Here is a 23,331-nt window from a genome sequence, read left to right as displayed (position 1 = left end):
AAAATTATATATGATCTTAACTAAACTGCTATTTTCAACTTTACTGTTCACAAAATAATATTATAATATAGTACTTAGTTTCATTGACGATAAAAAGAAGCAAAATAAGATGTTAAAGAGCTCATTAAAAAATTTTCATGAATTATATGATCGTAATACAGCATTTAAATAACCAATTTTTTTATATGGAGATTAACCTTTTATTTTGTAATTATAATGGATGCTATTATAATTATCAAAATATGAATCTGAATAAATTGCAATTTCTTACGACTAATCACTCACATGTTATGTCAGTCTGCAAAAAAAAATTTGCTAATCTATACATTGCAATTAAAATTCTAACAACTTCGCTACTCTAGTATTGGCCAATAACTGTATTCTTGTTGTCTTTAAATAATTCATAATAAACCTTTATATATAGCGTATAATTACCATAATGACCATAATGACTTGTCACTTTCAATACTTTAAATCATTAATAATAGTAAAATCTTTTACGTTACAATTTGAGCTTTAATAAGCGTAAAATTATCGGAAATATTTTCGCACTTTCATTTTCAATGCAACTAGAATGAGCCTTTTCCAGCCAACTTTTGAATTAATAAATTAAGAAATTAAGAAATAATAAACATTAACTTGCCGAATTATCTAAAGTAAAAGCAAATGATAATAAAAAGTAGTATTATTTATTTAGTGCTTCGATCCGGATAAAAACCGTTATCCGGATAAATTATTTTATTCGGATGAAAATAGTTATTAAAATAAAATTCGGGCTAAAACTGATTATTTTTAAATTTCAGTACTATGATCACATTCGTAGTATTAAGAGCTTTCAAACAAGCTATGAATCGTAGAGTTAAAATTAATTTTGTAAATTTTTCCGAATGCATCAATTTATACTTAATGCAAAAATTTCTCAAAAAAATCTCTCACATTAGTTTTCTCAAACAAAAATCTATATCAAAAATTCAAATGGATTTTATTAAAAAATTTCCATAGACTTTATAAAAAAAATTTCTCGTTAAAAAAAGATTTTTTAAAAAATGAATTTTATTAAATAAAAAGATTTTAGATGAATATTAAAAAATCTTACAATAAATCACTTTTAATTTGACTTACTGGAAAATTATATAGTAAGTCTATTTATTACAAAATTAGATCCTAATATTATATATATTCTTCAGTCCTATTATAGTAAAATTAAACGCTATGTAAAAGAATTTTTTTTATTATTAAATTTATTGTAACATAATTTAATTTAATAATAGAAATGAAAATAATACAGCAAAACCAAGTAAATTATTGAAATATAATTTAATATATTTATATTTCGTATTTTTTTAATCATATATGTTATTTTTTTTTTGTAAATTTTTTTAAACTCTATCTATATAACAAAAAAAAATATGTCTGACGTTTAAACTTTAGAATAGTCTTCATAGGATTGTGTAACATGAAAACCCATGACATACCTATTACACTAAAATAATATTGATTTTTTTGAGTAAAATACTACAAAAAAATTATTGAATAATAATCATTGATTTTTATTTATCAAATTATTTGATTCATTAATCAAATTTGTATTATATTCTCTGAAAAAAAAATAAAAATAAAAATAAAAAATAAAAAAACGTAAATTATTGATAATATTTTTCTTTTTTAGGTTATGAGGCGTAAAATATTACGCCTCAAGGTCACAAAATTTATGTGGGACAACATGAAATTTTGATCAACAATTTTACTAACTTATCAAGTGAATGAACTTAAATTCATTCATTCTTTCTTTCTTATTGATTACATTATGTCCACTCTTCGATATGAATTAATTGGTGCAGCAATTAATAGAGCAACATCATTAATAGATACTAAAATTTACAATGATATACACAAACAATTTGAATTTAAAAAACAAACAGTCCATGCTGATAATATTCTTATAAATGATGAAAAAACTTATGCAATAAGATGGATAACTAAAGGTTATGATCGAAATAAAGTTAGAATTAATTCAGGAACAAAAAGAATTTGTGAAAATTGTAAGCAAGAATGTTTAGCCACATTATATTGTGAATATTGTGTTCGAAATTATTTAAAAGAAGATTTTTCAAATTGGACATCTGGAAATGATGATATTGATAATTTAATACAGAAATGTCAAATGGAATCACTTATGCCGAGTAGAATAGTTGAATGGATCCCATATAGTAATTTAGAAAATATTAAATATTTAACAAAAGGTGGATTTTCTAAAATCTATACAGCAGGCTGGATCGATGGAAGATATGATGAATGGGATTCTGAAAAAAAACAATTAACGAGATTCGGAAATCTTGATATAGTGCTTAAAGAATTAGAAAATGTTGAAAGTGCAAACCAAAGTTGGTTTGAAGAGGTTTGTATTATTGTATTCTATATTTTATAAAATTGTTATAATTCTTGTATTAGCACTAGTATTTTTACAAATTATTGTCTTTTAGGCTAAATCGCATTTAACTATAAGTAATAAATGGCCGAATGTTGTTCGATGTTATGGTTTAACGCAAAATCCATCAAATGGAAATTATATGCTTGTAATGGGGAAAATGGATATAGATTTAAGAAAATATTTACAACAAAATCATAATCAACTTACATGGAAAGATAGAATGAAAATCATTAATGTAATAATTCGTTCACTTTATTATATTCATAAAGAGAAAGCTATACATAGAGATTTACATTCCGGAAATATATTATATTCACAGTTAAATGATCATTGGTATATTAGTGACCTTGGATTTTGTGGACCTGCTGATAAATCTTCAACAAGTATATATGGAAATCTTCCTTACATAGCACCCGAAGTTATTGTTGGAAGAGAATATACTTTTGCATCTGATATTTATAGTATTGCAATTCTTATGTGGGAAATTTCATCTGGACAAACACCATTAATAAATTATGAACATGAAAATGATATTGTAATGAATATTATTAACGGTATAAGGCCAAAAATTGTGCCAGGAACTCCATTAGAATATAAAAATTTAATGAAAGAATGTTGGGATGCTGATCCATTAAAAAGACCTAACGCTTTTGCACTTGGGAAAAGAATGGAAAAAATTAATTTATATTATCAAAATATGTCAGATAAATTATTCAAATCAGAAATGGATAATTTAGAAATGAATAAAGTAGAAGAAAATTATACGAGTAGCAGATTATACAACTTTGGAAATTTACCTGAACCAAGAAATGCAACAGAAGGTATAAGTGTATAATATTTTATTAATGAATATATTTATTTTAAAATACATTATTAATGTTATCTTTTTAATATAATAGAAGAACAAGAAGGTATAACCGTATAAATAATAATTTCTACCATTTTTTGATTACTATAATAATTTAGTTTTAAATACTTTATTTTATTGCTAATAGTGCTTCATAGTAAATTGTATGATTTTAACATTCCTAACGATAGTAAGTATTTAATAACATTATAACGTTTAATTACCATATAATAATGTTTAATAATTAACTTTTATTGATTATAACTAATTTTCACTTGGGGTGAAATCGCCTAGGTGATATCACCTATTAATTTTTATTATTTTTATAATGATAATAAATTTATTTAACGTAGGTGATATCACTTTTGTTTATTTGTTTATCAGATAACGAATAACCTTTTTTTAACGTTCTTTAACATCCTTCAACATTTTTTGACAACCTTTAACATTTTTAACGTCTTTTAACGCTCTTTAACGCTTTTTCTTTTTTCTTAGACTTTTGAAGGTAAGCTTTTTTTTATAATATTTGTTTACTTTTTTATTTGCTATTGTTCCTTACTTACCCATTTTCTTTTTGTAGATTTTTCAACTTCGGTATCCTAGTAAATGTAGTAAATGGTAAGTTTCAAGTTTTTCAGAATTTCAGAAGTCTAGTTTCCTTACAGTAACTAACCAGTTTCATTTTTCATTTGGGTTTCTTCTATTTTGGCTGGATTTTTCCTTGGACTTCTTCTTTGGATTTCTTCTTGGGTTTCATTGTATTTCTTTTGGATTTTTTTTTCGGGTCTTTTCTTTGGATTTCTTCTGGGTTTCATTGGGTTTCTTTTGGGGTTCTTCTTGGGTCTTTTCTTTGGATTTTTTTTGTTTTTCTTTGGATTTCTTTTCGTGGTTCTTCTTCGGGTTTTTTTTGATTTTTTCTTTGAGTTTCTTTTTTGGGTTTCTTCTTGGGCAACTTTTCCTTTGGTTGGGATTTTTTATTTTCTTTATACGATTTCATTTTTACTTGTGTTTGATTTCATTTATCTTCTCTTTGGTTTTGGTTCATTCTAATCTTGTATATTTTTATTTCTGAATTCATTTAATCTCATTTAATTTTATCTTTAGTTCATTATAATTTAGTATAATTTCAATTATTTTTAACTTTAGTGGTGGTATCAAGGGTTATCATATAAACCATATATATGGTGTAGCTAGACTTTTCTATTCACAATAAATGTTCGTAAAAATTTATTTTTATATGCAAATCAAAATAAAAATTTTATACATGATTTATTATGGGTGAAATCACCTGATTTTAATAAATTTATATATGAGTGAAATCACCTGGGTGATTTCACCCGGAGAGCAAATTAGCAAGATTCATTTTTATTTTAGTTAACGACTTTAATAAATCAAATGAGCAGAATAGTAGCAAATCATCAAAAGTAATTGCTATTTTTAGAGGTAATATATTTCAATTATTGTCAAATCGAGATTGATTTATATATTAAATTTATATCTTAATTTTTAGATAGTAATGAATAATTGTCTAAATTATTTAAAAAGTTGCAAATAAAGTCAAATAGTAAGTAAATTACTAACAAATAAAGTTACTATATCAATTTAATTTATTAAATGCGACTTTTATTTACGAAAAAGATAAAACTCAAAAATATGTCGATGGTAGGTGAAAATTTTACATAATAAATTTTAATACTATTTTAATTCTATTTACTTAGATGATAACGAAGTATATAATAATCCAAACTTTCATTCAAAAGAACAAGATGAACTGGAAATTCCTGATGGTAAGCTCTTAAAATAAATGAAGTAGAAAAAATAAATTTCTTTATAAAGCAAATAATTAATCTATTTATTATCTTTAGGTGGATTTTAAATTGTCTTTTGATGAATCAAATTAACAATATTTTTTTTTATATTTTAAATTATTATAACTTATTTATTTATCATGGATTATTTAAACACTAAGACTAGAGTAGTAAATGTTTTACAAAATTCTTAGTTTGTAATTTAAATAATTTTAATAAATTTATTCAAATTATTAAATATATAAATACCTTACTATATTGATTTAATGAATTAGTATACTATTTAAATATTCAAATTTTTTAATACCATAATAATTGATCATTGAAATTATTTATAACAAATTTACAAAATTTACAAATAAATTTTATTTATAAGTATATATAATTTCTGTGCATCAATAATTGACTTAGTGCGGTTGTGAACGGGTGAGTAGGTGGCTTAATGCAACAGTGATGCAACCCTAGTTTATAAGTATAATCTTTAACATATATAATTATTATAGTTGAAGGCTGATATAACTGAGTTATAGTTTGTTCATTAGAATAGCAGTGACCAATAGAATTAATGCTACTTATTCTGGTTTCTCTAATAAAAATATAATAGTTGTGGAGTCCGATGGAGGAGTACGGTGACATTTGGCGGCGTGTAAAATAATGGATATGAAGCGTACTCAAGTGATGAATAGTATTTCGGCCCACTCTGAATCACGTGTTTGGCCCGTCGTGTTATTTATCACTTGAGTAAACTGTCACATAGGGGACCGTACTCCACTCATCAATCTCATCAGACTCCACAACTTTCCGTATCACTCTAAAAATATCGGTCAGCCGGTCAGCAAAATCCCACACATTACTAATCGATTGGACAATAATAGCAATTAGTTTTCATTAGAAATAAAAATTAAATATATTATTAATGATAATAATTAATTTAAATTTATTAGATTTATTAAATAATACAAATAAAAATATGATTTCATTCAAATTAACAAAATCTATCCATTTCTTTCTATGACTTTTGTATATAATTTATAATTCCAGCCAGGAATTATGACTTGTTAATGCCGACTGAAATTGTCGTAATTTTGACCCTGAAAGAATGCGTACAGCTAATATCTCTCTATACGCATTTTCTAATAACTTGAAATACTTCATAATCATTTGCGATCATAATGTGTGGTAAGTCAAGTCTAGGATAACTTCCCGAATAACTGTACCAAGTATCAGGCTGATTATAATTTACAGATAAGTCATTATAACCGAATACCGGACCATTAAAAGAACCACAATATATAGAAAATTGACCATTATAACTATAAACAAATTCCGCAGTTCGAAAATTCTTTTTATTTTCAAAAGTGAATATAAAACTATCTTTTGTATTTTTACCACTATTACTTGAATCCCAAAAAAGTGGATTATATCCTCCAACTAAACGTTCTGAATCATTAAGTTTTACTACTACTAAAGTAGCTCCCTTATTATCACATTTAGCATGAAATGATTCAGCTGTATTGCCATCTTTACTAGCTCTAAATAAAAGATTAAATTTATAAGAAACCTTACAATTTTTGTATTTGCCTCTATCTCTTTTAGCAATCCAATTTGCAAAAATTGCGACATGTTTTCGACTAATTATAGTAGAATCAACAAAACGTCTTGGTAAAAAGTTGAGTGATGGTTCGGGTTCCAGATGAAATTTTGAAATTTCTTCACGTAATTCTTTAGGTAAAATCTGTTCATAAGATTTAACTTTGTTATTATAATCTTCAAGAGGTATCGCATAAAATCTAATTAAAGGAATATATTTATAAAGAATCTCTTTAAATAAATCAAGTTCTCGTGCTTGAGCTAATCCCCATCTAACTAAACCCTCCCAAACTTCAATCTCGTCTAAATTTAAATCATCTTGTTTTAAAAGAAATTCCAATAAATGTGCTTCTAAACTAAGAATTTTATCAGAATTAAATAATATTTCGATTTTATGAAGGCAATAACTTAATAACTCTGTGAAGAGTTCATTATGATAAACTATTTGAAGAATTTCCGTAAAATTCTGTTGTAAAAATTTTTCATCGTCATTGATTAAATACTTTTGAACACAATTTATCAATGCTTGAATATTAAGTTCATCTACTGCCGTTAAAAGTTTTAACATTTCAGGACCTTGAAAATTTGTTAAATCAATTTTCCCACAATAAATAAATCTAGATGATATGTTAAAAAAAAAATAAATAAATATAAATTTCCGCATTTATCAAAATTATCGTCGTTTTCAAAATGGTTGATGCAGTTATATATGAATGAAAAAAAAAGAAACCCGAAACCGGACAAATACCGGACAAATAATGGATCAAAACCGGACGAATATTGATATTTGAATATACTATCACAAATAAACTGCCTCAACTATTTTGAAAACGGCTATAAATACCATTCATGAATTTGTTCATTTCATTACCTTAAAATAATTTTAAATAATTGAGGAGAAATGTTTGGTTTTTTCAAAATAAAATTTCCATTTTTCTTTTCGACCCAATCATTGTAGAAAGCCGCAAAAAAATATTGAGACCTAGTACATAAGATGAGTGAGTGTGCACGAAATTCTTTTAAATTTTCATTTTCACCAGCATATATAATGACATCTTGATCTTCTTCGACTTCAAGTAATTTTTCATAATCATTACTAATTTCTCGAGGGAACACGAAAGACATTTTCTTGCAATTTTTGAAATTTTGGGGAATTTTAAGTTTCAATATTTAAATTTATTTAGTACGTGTAACGACTGTAACGTTGATCAAACGGAAATGTTTGAGTTATACGAATAAGGAATACTTTTTCCGGATTATTTTGTTGCCGATTTCCGATTTATAATTTCGGCCGAATAATCTGTACGACCGTGCGACCCGTGCGTTCTACAAAATAAATATTTAAAAGAAAATTTCGAAAACCTCAACATATGACTCATTGATTACGATTGATGACTATGATAAATTAATTTAGATTAACAAGCGATAATTCTCAAAAAAACGAACCGTAAAAAATTTCATGTTTTTCTAAAATAAAATAAAAAATTCAAAAGAATTCATATTTTATTATAGTATGTAAAGAAATATTGTAAAATATTAATTATTCTCCATTATAAGTCTATAAAAGTGTTTTTTTTTAATATTATAAATAACAATAATAATTGTTTTTTTTTTAGCGTCTGATTTAATCTCAACATTACAATGGTGTTAGTTGACATCTTATCATAAAAAAATATGGTGCAAGTCAGGTGACTAACTTTACAACCAATTAACTCGGTGCTGTATTTGATTAATTTAAATGACAATCTAACAAGCCACATTTCTTTATAAAGGCTTGACATTGAGGCTTAGTTACACAAACGTGATCATTTACTATAAATGTGCAACAAATGGGATCCGTTGGACGAAAAAAAAACACTTTTTCTCTTTGTCTCTTAAAATGTCCAAATTAAATAAAGATATTCTTTATTTGATATTTGAAAAATTACAAGATGATAAAGAGGCACTTCCATCATGTCTTTTAATTAACAAAACTTGGTGCGAAATGATTATTCCAATTTTATGGAAAAATCCATGGAAATATTTAAAAAGGAATAAAGAAAAGATATTATTGAATGTTATTATTTCACATTTTTCAGAGGAATCAAAAAATGAATTAAAAATCAAATGTATCGATATTTCAACTCAAAAACCTTTATTTAATTATATTAGTTTTTGTAAACATTTAAATTTAAATGTGATTCAAAAATTAATTAATACAATTAATGAAAGGTCAAAATTAAAAATTATTAAAAAAGAAATATTAAAACTTTTCATTAATGAAGATGCAAATTTTACACACCTTTATATTCCAAGTTTATTTGATTATCAAATACATCTTATACCTGGAGCAAAAAGTTGTTTTTCAAAAATTGAATACCTTAATTGTAGCACTAATACGAATCGTAATATTTTGACTGGATTAACAAATATTTGTAATTCGATCAAAGAATTGGAACTTATTATTAAAAAGGATAGTTATAATTATGAGATTACTAAATTGGTTGAAGCTCAAGAAGATTTAATTATCATTAATTTAAATTGCAACGATAATCAATTTGTTGAAACACTTAACAAATTAATAAAACTCTTGAAATTTCATTAGTCATTGAATACAATAAATACGGTATCTGGTATCAAATTAGATTCTACAATATAGACGTTATATTCAAAGGACCATCTCATAAACATTTTAACAATATAAATTCGTACTTTTTTGTGCGGGGATTTGGGTTGGTTTGGATATTTCACAGGGGTAGGCTAGGAGAAATAGAAGAACATTTTTATACTAAATAAAATATTCAAAACGCTAAAATACTCACTTTAGGTGTTATTTTCATAATCAACTATTATATAATTAAAAACATTATTATTATTTTACAATAATGGACTAAAATTTCTAGATCAATTTATATTAAAGTGATATAAATTAATATTTGTGAGCGAGTCAGATATTGGATAACAATGATTTTTACGGCGCAGCCGTGAAAAATCATGATATTTCACAATGACTTTTCCTGAAGGGAAAAAAACCCTTCTTCTTCCCATGAAATAAATGGGGAGTGTGTCACTCATTAAATATTAACTATTTTAAACTTGACTATTTTAAACTAAATTAGTAATTTCCTGGCTATCTATATGAGGCCGGGAAATAAGTAAACGATTCTCAGTCATTTATAAACTCAGCTAATCACTCGCATTATATAAAGGTGATCATGAGTGACACTTAGTGCAACAGGCCGGACAGGGGATTACGGTACTTATTTTGAGTAGTGATTGTATCCGGTAAGTATCCGGATAAAAAAATCCGTGGATTTTCATATCCGGATATCTGTTTTAAATAAACCGGATAACATCCGGATAGCATCCGGATAAATCCGTTAATTTCGCGGACAGCTGAAGGATTTTTTAATGGGTTTCTTAACAGATATCTGAAAATAATCCGTCAATATCATGTATCAATTGTATAAATTTTAAAGCCAAGTAATTTAATTATTATTATTGTTTAGTAAGAGTTAAATAAAATAAAAAAGAAATCAGTCACGAGTTTAATAAAGTTTGAGTTAAGTAAGAATTAAGTCACAATTCAAAAACGGAGTGTATCCGGGTCACATGATACTCATCCGGATATCCATTTTTATCGGATATCCTTTTAGCTTAACCGGATATGATGAATCCGGATACAATCACTAATTTTGACTAATAACAAGGCTACGAATTCTTACATCTAAGATAATTCCCAGATGTACTTGAAAATGAAAATCATTTAATTTGTAAAATAACCAATTGTAATTGTCAAAATCTGATGTTGTAATGAATGAAGTCATTAATTTTTAACAAGTTCATAATAATTTTGATCTTTATATATCAGAACACAAATTTAGTTATTCCCGCAAATTATTGAATAATTTATTAAATTATCGTAAAATTATCTTATAACTACATATAAATAAAGTAAAAAATTAATGAAAATAAAAAGCATAAATAACAAATTTTAACAAATTTCAACGATAATAATATACATTCTCATCATAATTTATCTATAAATAACATAAATATCATTAGAATATAATTTTAAAACGTATAATTTAAATAGTAAATTATAATTAACAATATATACCTTTTAAATCAGGAATTTCTAAGTTGACTAATTGAGAATCATGAACTATTAAAACGCCAAAATTAGTTACCACAGTAAATCATTAGTGACCGTTAAAAATTTTAATTAAATATAAATTTTGGGAGATAAAAAAAATACCTTCATTACTCTCTTCATTAATATATGAAGTAATAATAGAAGAATTAACAGGTTTCGATAATAGATTACTGAAATTAAATGCTCTACTAGTATATACAGCATCAGAATTCTTTTCATACGAAGTTGAAATGTTTGGTATTTCCTTATCAGCTTCTTCAAACGCTGTTTTAATTTCTTTTCCTTCTTTTCCTTTATTTCTATAATAGCCATAGATAGCATTCCGCCAAATAGTAAGTATGATTTTCAATTCCTTAGCTGTCGGTCTTTCATTTGAATTAGCGTTCATACATCTATAAGCCAATTTCTTATAAAATTCAGGAGTTCCTTTTCCAAATTCTGGTCTTAGTCCATTACATATGGCTAATGCCAAATTTAGATCATGTTTTTTATTGTAGAATGGTGGTTTTCCAGATGATAATTCAGCCATAACAACACCAAAACTATAAATATCAGATGATGTTGTATAATGTTCTCCATTTAAGACCTCTGGCGCAATATATGGCAACACTCCGTATACTTTATCGTCTGATTTTTGTCCATTTACCGGTCCAGATAATCCAAAGTCTGAAATGAAAGATAAAATATCATTAATTCGTAATATATTTCCACTATGAAAATCTTTATGAAAATATCCTAATTTATGTAAATCTTGTAGATTTTCTGATAAATCGAACAATAAAACAATTTTATTTTTCCATAAAATGTTGTTGAAATTATTTATAAGACTACTCCTCAAATTTCCCTTATCAGCAAATTTTATAATCATCATAAATTCTTTAGTTTCAGGATCTTTAGTAATTCCATACAAACTTAATCCTGATGTTTTACTAAATAAATTCCAATGTATTTTAAGCTGTATTTGAAAATAAAATTTTAAATAGTCCTTATTATTTAAACAAAATAGATGAAACAAATTTTTATTAGAAATAATAAATATTAAACATACTTCATTTAAATATTTATCTGACATATTCTGTGATCCATTTAATCTTTTCAAAGCGACTCTTTTAGGATCAGCCTCCACTTTTTTGTAATCTCCATCATTATTAATATAGTAATTTGATTTACCATCAATCCATATTGCAGAATATACTTTGGCAAATCCACCTTCGCCAATTTCTTTTTTATCTGTAAATCTATCAAATGGCACCCATTCAAGAAATTCATCACTATATCTTGGCTTATACATTGTATCTTTTATAAACTTATCAATATCAGAATTTCCACTGGTCCATCCTTCCATTATTCTAAATGGGTCACACTCTTTACACCATAATTCTTCAGTGAAAAGTTCATTGCAGTACGAACAATTTTTAATGTTTACAAGATTGAAGTTTCTTTCCAAGATATTTAATTTATCAAATTCGATTTCCATTAAGAAGTCCTCTTTATTTACAGAAAAATTTACGATATTTTATGGGTACTTGATCTTTTTTTATCCAAAAGTACCTTACTCCAACTATTGGTTAATTTATTTCGGGGCATAATTTTTCCGATGTATTAATCTGCATTATTATTGTTGCAGTAACAGCTTCTGTAATAATTATCGTGATACACTGATTTTCTTAGGGCCTCGAGCAATACATAAAAAGGTAACAATACAGATTTTGCGTAAATAATGTGTAGTTCCTTCTTTTTTTGGATAACAGGATAATGAGTGCCGATCTCTTGTTGCCTATTTTCTTTGTGTATGAATTTTTTTGTAATTTATCACGAAATGCCTTGATGCTTTAATAAATATTATACTATTAACTACGTCAATAAATCTAACTTCACAATAAAAAATATATATATATTGAAAACTTTTTATTATGTCAGATTTTACTTAAGTGGTACCGATCAAAGGATAATGTTTTATAACACGATGAATTAGCCAAAATCATATGACACGTGATTGGATTCCAAAACATTTAAAGAATTAGTTGGTTTGAGAACTGAATCAAAATTTCGTGAACTATTATTACTTACAGATATCTTTAAGTTTTCATTAATACATATCGGCGGATTTGATTACCCTATAATCAACGTGTTTCACAAAACATTACATAAGCGTAGTAAGATTGGAGACGAACATTAAAAAAATTTTTATTTGGTTTTGCTATACAATAATTTGATAAATACTTATTTTAAGCCAAAAATATAATATATATGATTCTGATAATATTGATAATATCCGTTATGGGATCTCACTTTGCGCATTTTTTTTTGTGAGATTGAAAGTATACTGTATATGTTTAACAATCAGTTTGAGTGTAGAGTTCCTATAATGTGTAAAATAAATGCAAATTAGTTATATGACTTGAAAAATATAAAAATAGACCATTTATAAAAATTATAAAAAAAACTTTTAAACAATATTCATTGAGTTTTAAAATACTTTTAAAATATTCATAGCTATTGTAACTATATAAATTTTCTATTTTACATATTGTTTTATTGCGCCGTGAAAAATAATGATATTCCAAAGTGACTTTGTGAAATAACTGATTTATATCCCGGTTCTATACCATAAGCCTTCTAAAATACCGTACTTATTTTGACTAATAATGATAGACTTTTATTCTAATATTGACTTTTTACCCATTTCTTTAAAATAAATCGGCACCGCTGACAGCAAATTCTGTACTAAATTTTTGTAATTAAGATTCTCGATCACGTGACTGGACAGACGAAATGTCCTCCCGTTCCACTTCAGACAATAAGTAATTATTGTAAGCAATTATTAATGCCTTTCATATTTGGCTTCCAATAAATATTGGAATAAGGATACTTGTATCAAATTTACCAAATATATTTGACTTTAATCTTTTTAATATAGTATAAATAATAGTTATTGTGTAAGGTTGAAATATCACCAAACCGCGAAGCAGTTTGAATGGTATCCCAGTAAGAAAATTCGCATACTGAAAATATACTGAAAATATACTGAAAATATACTGAATTTTAAGAATATTTAACTATATAATCATGTATATTATAAGTATAAATTAAATATAATTTTAGCATATTTTATGTAAGATATTTATATCCATAAATAATGCTTAAATTATGTTTAAATATACTGTATTTAATATGTAAAAAGCTCATAAAACACCCTTAAATTTTGCCTCTTTAAGTATATTTTCAGTGCAAATTTTATGTCATTAATTTCTACTTAATTTCAGGATAATTTTATTTCGTGTTATTATATATATTTAAGTATATTTAAAGCCCATTTTCAGTGTATTATAAATATGATTCAATTGTATTTTGCATATATTTTAATAATATTTCAATTAGAAATAACATATATTTTTAGTAGTTTTAAAGGTCAATTTAGTTCAAATAAAATAATATTTTATGTATCTTTTAATTAAAAATAGCATACATTTTTACTTGCATTAAAGATTATTTTAATTACATTTTTACATTTGATAATAATGATATTTTTAGTATATAAATACAATATCGATATGGTTTGATTATATTTCAATAATAATTCGTGTACATTTTAAAGGCTATGCTAATAACCAATGATACAAATAATTTCTATAGTAAAGTAAAATGTTTTAAATAAAGAATAAAATAAATAAAGAAAAGAAGATACAGTTAGGAAAACTTATTTTTCATACCCATTACACAATAACTCGAGACCCATTTAATTTAATGTACTTATTAAAGAGGGGAAAAAGTTATATTAGTAATTTAGTTATTTAATTTTAAATCCAATACAATAAAGTTTGATGCATACCTGTTTAATAAACATAATTTTTAAGTAAAAAATACTTATACACGTCTACAATTAACACCTCGACACGGACCTATTTAATTTAATGTACTTGTTAAAGAGGGGAAAAAGTTATATTAGTAATTTAGTTATTTAATTTTAAATCCAATACAATAAAGTTTGATGCATACCTGTTTAATAAACATAATTTTTAAGTAAAAAATACTTATACACGTCTACAATTAACACCTCGACACGGACCTATTTAATTTAATGTACTTGTTAAAGAGGGAAAAAAGGTATATTAGTAATTTAATTATTTAATTTTAAATCCAATACAATAAAGTTTGATGCATACCTGTTAATAAACATAATTTTTAAGTAAAAAAATACTTATACACGTCTACACTCTACAGTTAACACCTGACACGGCTACATTAAAATAGAAAAAATAAAAGAATCAGTTAATATTAATTTCGACAGTAACTAACTATTGGATAATTGATATTGTGGTGGAAAATTTATGTATTCATACCGTCTTTCCCTGTAATATAGTCAGCTTCTCTTCTAAGTAGGGTTAATTAAAACTTTCTAATTCCAGAAATTCAAGGTTTTGTATCTTGTATCCTTTATTCCTGGTAAAATATTTTTCGTCAGTAAGTTTATAAATAATATAGACTTATTACCAGAATAACATAGACTTGTTACCAATATTTTATCAGAAAAGAGAAAAGGTAAAATAAAAAAACAGTGAAATGTTTTGCTTATAATAGCTATTTCATCTATTTCATCATCGCTTATCCGTGTTTAACTATTTTTAGATACAAATAAAGTTAATGGGATAATCTTATTCGTGTTTAGCTATTTTTAGAAATTAATCAATATACAACAAATATTCTTAATTATCGGGTTTTTTACTAGAACATAAAAAGTTTTATTATAAGTGCGAACTGCTGCAAGAAATCAATGCCCAATATTTTCCCAATTAGAGTCATCAAATGCATTTTCTTTATCAATTATATAATATCTATTATCTATTTTAGCAAAACCTATACAATGATCTAAACATCTTACATCGATAAATTCTTTTGATCTGAATTGAGTAAAATGTTTACATCCATATTCATCTTCTACAATTTTTGATGTTAATTGTACATAGGCTAACATGTAAACCTGATGGTTTAATTCATGGACAAGATAATAATTTACGATTCCATATATATCTACAATAACGAGTTGAGGAGGCGCATTGGGTCTGTGGGCAAGTTTATCTATTGTGCGTCTTATCTAAAATATTTATAAATAAAATATAAAATCAAAATTAAATCAAAATTATATCAAAAAAATAGCAATGATAGTAATCAAAGATTATAAATTTTACCTGAGCACAATAATTATTTCTTGCAATTTTATTATTTCTTTTTATACAACAGCTACTAATATATTGTCCATCTGAAGTTCTTAATCTTCCATATCTTACACCATAATTATTAACCTCCTAAAAAACGAAATTATTTTGTTATTGTAATGATGAATTTAAAATTAAATAAAATAAAGCTTTATATTACCATTTCTAAATCATTACGATTTATATTGCTTGATCCTTCGTAAAATTTAATCAGATGTTTGTGTTCTTGGCTTAGCAGAGAATATTGAGTAGAAGGGGAATAAAATTCTTCGTCATACCCTTCAGTACTAAAGACCCGTTCCTTACTCCATTGTTTTAGCGGTTTTTCTTTGAAAATAGCTTTTGAGATAGAAAAAAATGGTAACATATAAAATTGCTGTAACAAAGTAAGCATATTTGCAAGGTTGCTATATGGCTTGATCTTTGATTTAATGAGTGGTTGTAATATACCACACACCCTTTCCATAGGAAACTGCCAATGGGTCCAACTAGGGCCACAATATTTAATAGAATCTGCTACATGTAAGAGGTAATGGAAACTTATCTTACATGCTGCTAAACGTTGGCCATTGTTCTGATAATACTCTCTAAAATAATTAATCATTATTTTAATTATTATACAATTATAAATTATAAGACAGAAATCATTACCTTTCATAATAATCTGAAAATTTTTTAAGCAAAATTTGTACATCATCAATTTGTTCTTCAGATATTTCAGGTTCTAAACAAAGCTTTACAGCCTTCACAAAGTTTGCCCATCCTTGAAGATGCCTATTATGTAACGAAAAGTAAAATTTACTTTTTGATTAGTTAAAAAAATTTAAAAATGTATTAATTTAACTTTTTACTTTTTATTAAAATACCTTTTATCCAGATACACCTTTAGTAATGGTAATGAAAATAAAATTATCCAATTTCTCCATTCTACCGCTTTGTAACCATTATGATATTTAAATATGTCACGTGGAGGGCGACCAATTTCAATAGGCATATCTTTTTTTACTTTTTCCATTTGTATGCCAATACTTTCCCACTGTGATTTTGATAACTCATAATCACTAGACAATAATAGATTGTTATAAAAAAATTTTCCACTCCAATGTGCATACATTGACGGTGCCACATTCTCGAAGAATAAATGCATTATATCTGTTGGGAAAGACCATGGAAATAATAATGTTTGTAATTTTAACAATTCACTGGACCCTTTAATTCCTGTATAGTAAAGTAATAATAATTAATACAGAGATGTAAGTATACTTTTACTTTTTTCTCAAGAAAATCATACCTGTTTCTCTGATCATTTCATCTTTTCGATCTTTATTCGTTTCTTCTTCAATTAATTTTCCCATATTGATCGTGTCATCATGATTTCTTATATTGCAAAGAGCAGATGATGGATAGTATATGTGTTTATTTGATGGGTGACAAGTCCCTTTTATCATACAAAAACGACAACCTTTATACGAATTGTGTCCAGAGAGGTTTAAGCTTTTGCTTAACGCTGGAACATCCCCCGTCCATGTTAATAAATGTGCGCGTAAAATAAAAGGTTCATTTGTTCGTCCATCTATACATTGAACTCCTTCTATAATATTTAACAAAATAAAATTTCAATTATAGAAAAAATACATTTTTATTAGATATTAAAATTAGCTATACCTTCGAGTTCTTGTAATTCTTTTATAAGAGGGCATAAAAAAGAATTAAAATTCTTTGGCGAACGGGGACCTGGTATTATCATTGTTACCAGTAGATTTTCTTTTTTTACACGAATAGAAGGATGAAGATTATTATTTATTAATAAGATGACCCAACAATCATCGGTTCGTTGTTCAAAGATCTGATATCCATCACATGTCCCAGATAGTGCGATATCCCGTTCATCTTTAAAAAAACCCCTTTGTAATAAATCCTTATATAACCTATTGAAAGAAACATATTTTAATGGCCTTTTTTTTAAAAAAAATTTACTTTAGTAATTAAATTATACTCACAATCCATCAAAGATATCAGCATATATTTCCTCCTCTCCTTTGTTTTGGGAATAATTACTTCTATATTGTAATTCTTCGGCTCTTTCTTTATTCTTGTATTGAATTATTAGGCGTTCTTTTACCGAAAAAAAAATGTTGTATTTACAGGTTTGCCATTATCATCAAATCTGTTTTCACCACAAATAGGGCAACTGGCTAAATTTTCATATGATGATGTAAATGCAATACAACTGTTTTTGCAAGTATCGTATCTATGAGGTTCAAAAGGAACTATGCTATTGATTTTTTTTTCAACTTATAGATTGTTAAATTAGAATTAACATTATCAAGTATTTTGTTGAATGCGATGTCAGATATTGAATGGAGTACTTTTGTATGTAAAAGACGTAAACCTTGAATCAATTCATCTAAAATAAATAAATATTATTATTCTATCAAAATTAAAATCAATAAACATAGTATTAACTGTACCATCGTTTATGTTTGTCATTTCAGATTCCTCAAATTCTTTATCATCATCTGTTAATTCATCATTCTCTTCAGAAATATATGCACTTGTTTGTGAACAATCACTTTCAGTTTCTATGTCTCCTTTATCATCTTCTTCATCACAATCTTTATTATCAAGACTTTGCCTATCACTATTCTTATCGTAATCTTCGTTATTAGGAATTGGATTACCATTATTATAATCTTCGTTGTCAAGAAATGGCTCATCGCTATCGTCATCATCATAATCTTCTGATCTGCAATTAACATGATTTTGATGATTATTAAAGTATTATTATAACAATAATGTTTAATAAAAGTAAAATTTACTTTTTTTATAAAACAATTAATTAATTACCTTTTTGGTATGTCTTTTAAAATTACAGGAACATGATCGTTATTTGAAACATTGCTTTCTGAACTTGTATCTGATTTATCCGATTCATCGTCTTCGAACTTTCTTTTTTCAGCTGCGTTACAACTTGAAATTGATTCACTATCGCTTTTTGTTTCTGATCCGCTTTCTGCTTCAGATTCATTAATTTTTTCAATATTTGCTTTTTCTCTTTTTTGATGTTTTTTAAAAGTTTTTCTAGTAGACAACCACTTTCCGTTACCATCTTTAGAATTTATTTTACAAATACGACAAGAACAAAGAAATGGCATTTTGAAACGTGATAGAATTTATGTAACGATCTATTTTTATAAACAATCACATAGTTTGTATTACATGATTGTATTAAATTTACGCATTAAAGTTAGAGGTTGTGTTACAAGATTGTGTATCGTTATTAGAGATGATATAATAATGACAATATTCGTAATAATTATACTGATTGTATTATGAGCAATGGTTCACACAAAGCCATACTAATTGTTCAAAGCCTATTATGAGCAACGGTTCATATAAAAGCCATAATAATTGTTCAAAGCCTATTATGAGCAACGGTTCATACAAAGCCATACTAATTGTATTAAGAGATTGTGTTATGAGCAACGCTCGTACTGATGACCGATAAATTGAATCATTATATTTTATGTATTATTATCAATGAAGTTAATTTAACCGTGTTAATACTGACAAGAATGTAGTCCTAATACTTGTAATAATCTTTCATTAATAATTTCATAATATAATTTTCATGATATTTTTTTCTTTATGACACCAACACTACAGTGAAATGCAAAAGTTATATTTAAAGGTAACTCCCTCTCACCAATTGTTCGCAAGGCTCTCAATCAGTCAGAACCTAAAATAAAGTTATATCGGTTATTAGACATGTTTGATACTGGTCTCCTTAGTGTCCTCGAGCTGGGCTTTGATGCATAAACGAGTCGTAATATATTATTCACAGGGGTAATGAGTCAGTTTTTGGAGAGGCACTTTGTCAGACCATCAGGACAGAAAATCAGAAAATGGTGTCGAACAACTATAAATGGTATTTCGCGATCAATAAAAAATAAAAATAAACAACGCGTCAGTCGCGTCACGTTTAAGTATAAAGTATAAATACATGCTATCTTTAGTGATTCTTCATTTCTTTACGCATTTTTTTAAAAAAATTTAAGAAAATGGAACAAACACCCGAAACTGAGGTATAAGAGTAAAAATATAAAAATATTTTTAATAATCTATAATCAAAAATTCTTACTTTATTACTATATTATAGCTCAGGCCCATATATAAGCCTACGTCTAAATATAATTTACAAGATGCGTTAGGATTAAAAAATGAAAAGCAACGCTGGCTTGCTTATTTGGTAACTATTTATTAATTTTTAATAAAAGATAAAAATTGTTTTTTAATAGTAAATTTTTGTAATAGGAGATAATGCGAGAATGTCTCTACGAAAAGAATGTAGATTTTACCGCCGATTATAGGAGTCAAAAGCATACAATAACTGCACAAATAGTTCGTTCTGTAAATATTAAATTTTAATTTTCGTCATTTCTTTTTTTTTTGAAGTATACTAAAAATTATTATATTATAGTTTAAAAAAAAGGCTCCTGACTTCCCTATAACCGCAGCCGATTGGGCTGTAAAGGAGATGCTTGTTAGTACTATACAAAATAAACGTAAGTTAATAATAACTTTATTTATACCTAGTTGGTTTATAGTAGAAATTAATTATTTCATTTTATTTATAATAGGCTATTATCTGAAAAAAAAAAATGAATTAGAAAATAATTTAAGAGTTCCACCACAAAATTCTCCAGCATTACAGGACCGTCCTCCACCATCTCCTCAAGCACAACAAGATCCTCCTTCTCCAGTTGAGCCTTCTGATGAACAAGTTCAGATCCGGCCTCCAGTTGAGCCTTCTGATGAACAAGTTCAGATCCGGCCTCCAGAACCACGTACTGATGAACAAGTTCAGGTCCGGCCTCCAGAACCACGTACTAATGAAAAAGTTCAAAGTGATCCTCCAAAAAGGGTCCGGAAACAACGTGTAAATGACAAAGAAAATCAAAATAATGTCCCCAAAAAAAGAGGAAGAAAAGCAAAATCAAGTAAATAAATAAACTTGATCTCGGAGATGACAATTTCTTCGTTCTTGTATAAAACGAATCATACATAGTTTTGACTTAATTAGTTCAATAAATCTTGTTATGATAAACTATTGGTTAATTCATCTTCTCATACACTATATCAGTATTCGGCATTTCATTCGAATTAAATTAAAAATTTGAAGACGTTTAGATTACCTCCGCATAAATAATTTGAATTGTGTAACGCGTAATTTGTCCACGCCTCATTACGCAATGTTTAATTGTTCTAATCATTAATAAATAATCTACACACTATAAATTACTTTGATAAGAAATTTTACACATTTAATCTTTTTTGTTCTAAAAAATCGCTTAAATCTTATAAATACCTTTCCCTTCAATTATGATAACTTACAAATGAAGATGGTTCACAAAAGAAGTCAAAATAAATTACAAGAACGAAAAAATAAATCCTTTTCGAATAATAAAAGAAAAAGAGATAAGGTGAGTGAACACTTGAGAACCGCCTAGAGTGGTTACTAGGTTCGCCCGTAGTTTTTCAGATCTTTTAGATAGCTTTTTTTATTTTTTTTCTTCTATTTTTTATTTTTTTATTTTTTTATTTTTTTTTTGGAGGGTTTAATAAAAGATGGAGTATATAATTGTATTCGGTTGTTATCTGGTTTCTAATTAAAAAATTGGTTTAGGTCAACTCTTTAAACGAAACAATTGAAAATAAAGATAAAGGTAATTATAAATTATTATTGTATAAATAATATATATCAATTACTAACATTTATTTAGAAATTACACAATTAAAACGGCAAAAAACATTTGCCGTTGAATTATATCAACAAAAGTTAAACCAAATAATAGAAATAGAAAATAAATTAGAAAATGAAACTATTAAATTGCAAATGTATAGAAAATGAATAATTTTGTTAATAAATTATATGTTATTATAATTCAGTTCTCCCAACTATTCTGTTCCCCAAAGAACTACGTGAAAAATTTTTTTTTTCATGGGAGAAAAAAATGATATGTTCCCATATGAAATAAAAATGATATATCTTCCCATACGAAACAAGTTTTGTGAGAAAAAAAATCATTTTTTCACGAGAAAAGGAGTTTGTCAAACAATCCTGTTACATTGAAGATCTGCTACTTTTACGTAATTACTAATAGCTCATATTTAATATTTGTATAATTTATAAAATAAAATACGAATACTGACAAAAAGTAAATTTTACTTTCAGTTAACAACCAGATCGGCATACTGTACTATTCCGATTAAAGTTTCTAGCACGTTGTTTGTAATTAATTTTGTACTTTTCTTTGTCCCCATTTTTCCCATTTCACAAAAAATCTTATCGTTCTCGTGTATTTGCTAAAATCCTTCTTTTTGAAACATGTATTTTCTCACGCATTTTTTCCTATATATACAATCCAATTACGTAAAAATTATTTTAAGTTTTCGTAACGTCTAAAACTGTGGTACTCTCTTTAGGTAAGTCTGCGCTTAACCGGTTGGCTGCTTGGATGGTTTTAGCCTGCCGAGATAGTTTTAATGATAGGAATAACTTTTAATTTATATAATAGATTCACGATGGTCAGACACCGCTCTCAACGTTCGAAGGAAAAACGAATTGCTCGCATTAAGAGCAAGAGAGGAAGTGCTCGTCAGGTAGTTGCAGGTGGGTTCCTCTCTATGATATCCTGGGGGCTTAGATTGTTCTAAAGAGGGCTTGTGGACGTTTGTCCTGAAATGATCCTGTGGACGTCTTTGGATTGTTCTAAAGGTGACTTGTGGACGTCTGTTCTAAAACGAATCTGTGGACGTCTAAGCGGTATCGGTGTCAACCTAAGATGGAGAAACCCGCTTGGTCGAGCTGCGCATAGATCAAGTTAACCAATTTTTTTCCCCCATTAGATTACATAAAGGAATTGGAAAAAAAGGTGCAGGAACTTCAAGAGCAAGTGAATGGTATGGATCGGGCTTACAGAGATGACCAGAGAGAATTGCTGCGTGTACATAATGAATTAAAGAAGGCAGAGAGGAAGTAAGTAATCAACTTTTTTGCTAATAAGGTTCCTTAAATTAATATAATTTTTCACTTTTATTTTATTAGGATTACTCGTTTAGAAGGGGAGGAAAGGGATGAAGAAGGCCAAGAAAGAAGACAAAGAAGGGGACAGGGACGAGGGAAAAGGGGAAAATAAATTTTTGTATAATGTTATTTATATTCCTAATATATTTTTTCATCTATATGTTAATAAATATTAATAATATAATATGTTACAAATTGTTTATTATCGTTGTTGTAA

At 26.6% G+C, this 23,331-nt stretch overlaps 4 protein-coding genes across 4 annotated transcripts; 3 read left to right on the top strand and 1 right to left on the bottom strand.

The window, feature by feature from the left end:
• Positions 1-8,526: 8,526 nt before the first annotated feature.
• On the top strand, positions 8,527-9,536 carry OCT59_004700 (uncharacterized protein). The gene has a single exon (XM_066137868.1). The coding sequence runs from the start codon at positions 8,556-8,558 to the stop codon at positions 9,258-9,260; it is 705 nt and encodes a 234-aa protein (XP_065997067.1). The 5' UTR covers positions 8,527-8,555; the 3' UTR covers positions 9,261-9,536.
• Positions 9,537-10,684: 1,148 nt separating this feature from the next.
• On the bottom strand, positions 10,685-12,288 carry OCT59_004699 (uncharacterized protein; the record flags this gene model as incomplete). Its single annotated transcript, XM_025332920.2, has 4 exons — positions 10,685-10,695; positions 10,776-10,820; positions 10,914-11,766; positions 11,860-12,288. The coding sequence occupies 4 exons, from the start codon at positions 12,286-12,288 to the stop codon at positions 10,685-10,687; spliced, it is 1,338 nt and encodes a 445-aa protein (XP_025165379.1).
• A 7,664-nt stretch (positions 12,289-19,952) lies between these two features.
• OCT59_004698 (uncharacterized protein) lies at positions 19,953-21,035 on the top strand (the record flags this gene model as incomplete). The annotated part of the gene is made up of 6 exons (XM_066137867.1): positions 19,953-19,955; positions 20,086-20,112; positions 20,187-20,276; positions 20,342-20,437; positions 20,508-20,592; positions 20,668-21,035. The coding sequence occupies 6 exons, from the start codon at positions 19,953-19,955 to the stop codon at positions 21,033-21,035; spliced, it is 669 nt and encodes a 222-aa protein (XP_065997066.1).
• Positions 21,036-21,423: 388 nt separating this feature from the next.
• On the top strand, positions 21,424-23,226 carry OCT59_004697 (uncharacterized protein; the record flags this gene model as incomplete). Its single annotated transcript, XM_066137866.1, has 10 exons — positions 21,424-21,510; positions 21,714-21,753; positions 21,811-21,925; positions 22,132-22,177; positions 22,263-22,386; positions 22,478-22,513; positions 22,606-22,634; positions 22,691-22,700; positions 22,937-23,066; positions 23,136-23,226. The coding sequence occupies 10 exons, from the start codon at positions 21,424-21,426 to the stop codon at positions 23,224-23,226; spliced, it is 708 nt and encodes a 235-aa protein (XP_065997065.1).
• Positions 23,227-23,331: the final 105 nt, after the last annotated feature.

The sequence above is a fragment of the Rhizophagus irregularis genome, chromosome 13 (genome assembly GCF_026210795.1).
Source record: "Rhizophagus irregularis chromosome 13, complete sequence".
Taxonomy (NCBI): Eukaryota; Fungi; Glomeromycota; class Glomeromycetes; order Glomerales; family Glomeraceae; genus Rhizophagus; species Rhizophagus irregularis.
The sequence above is the reverse complement of the archived record's forward strand: the minus strand, read 5'-3'. Positions and strand labels throughout refer to the sequence as shown.

Excerpts from the sequence above, each read along its gene's own strand:
- OCT59_004700 (XM_066137868.1), top strand. The coding sequence starts at position 8,556 with ATGTCCAAATTAAATAAAGATATTCTTTATTTGATATTTGAAAAATTA.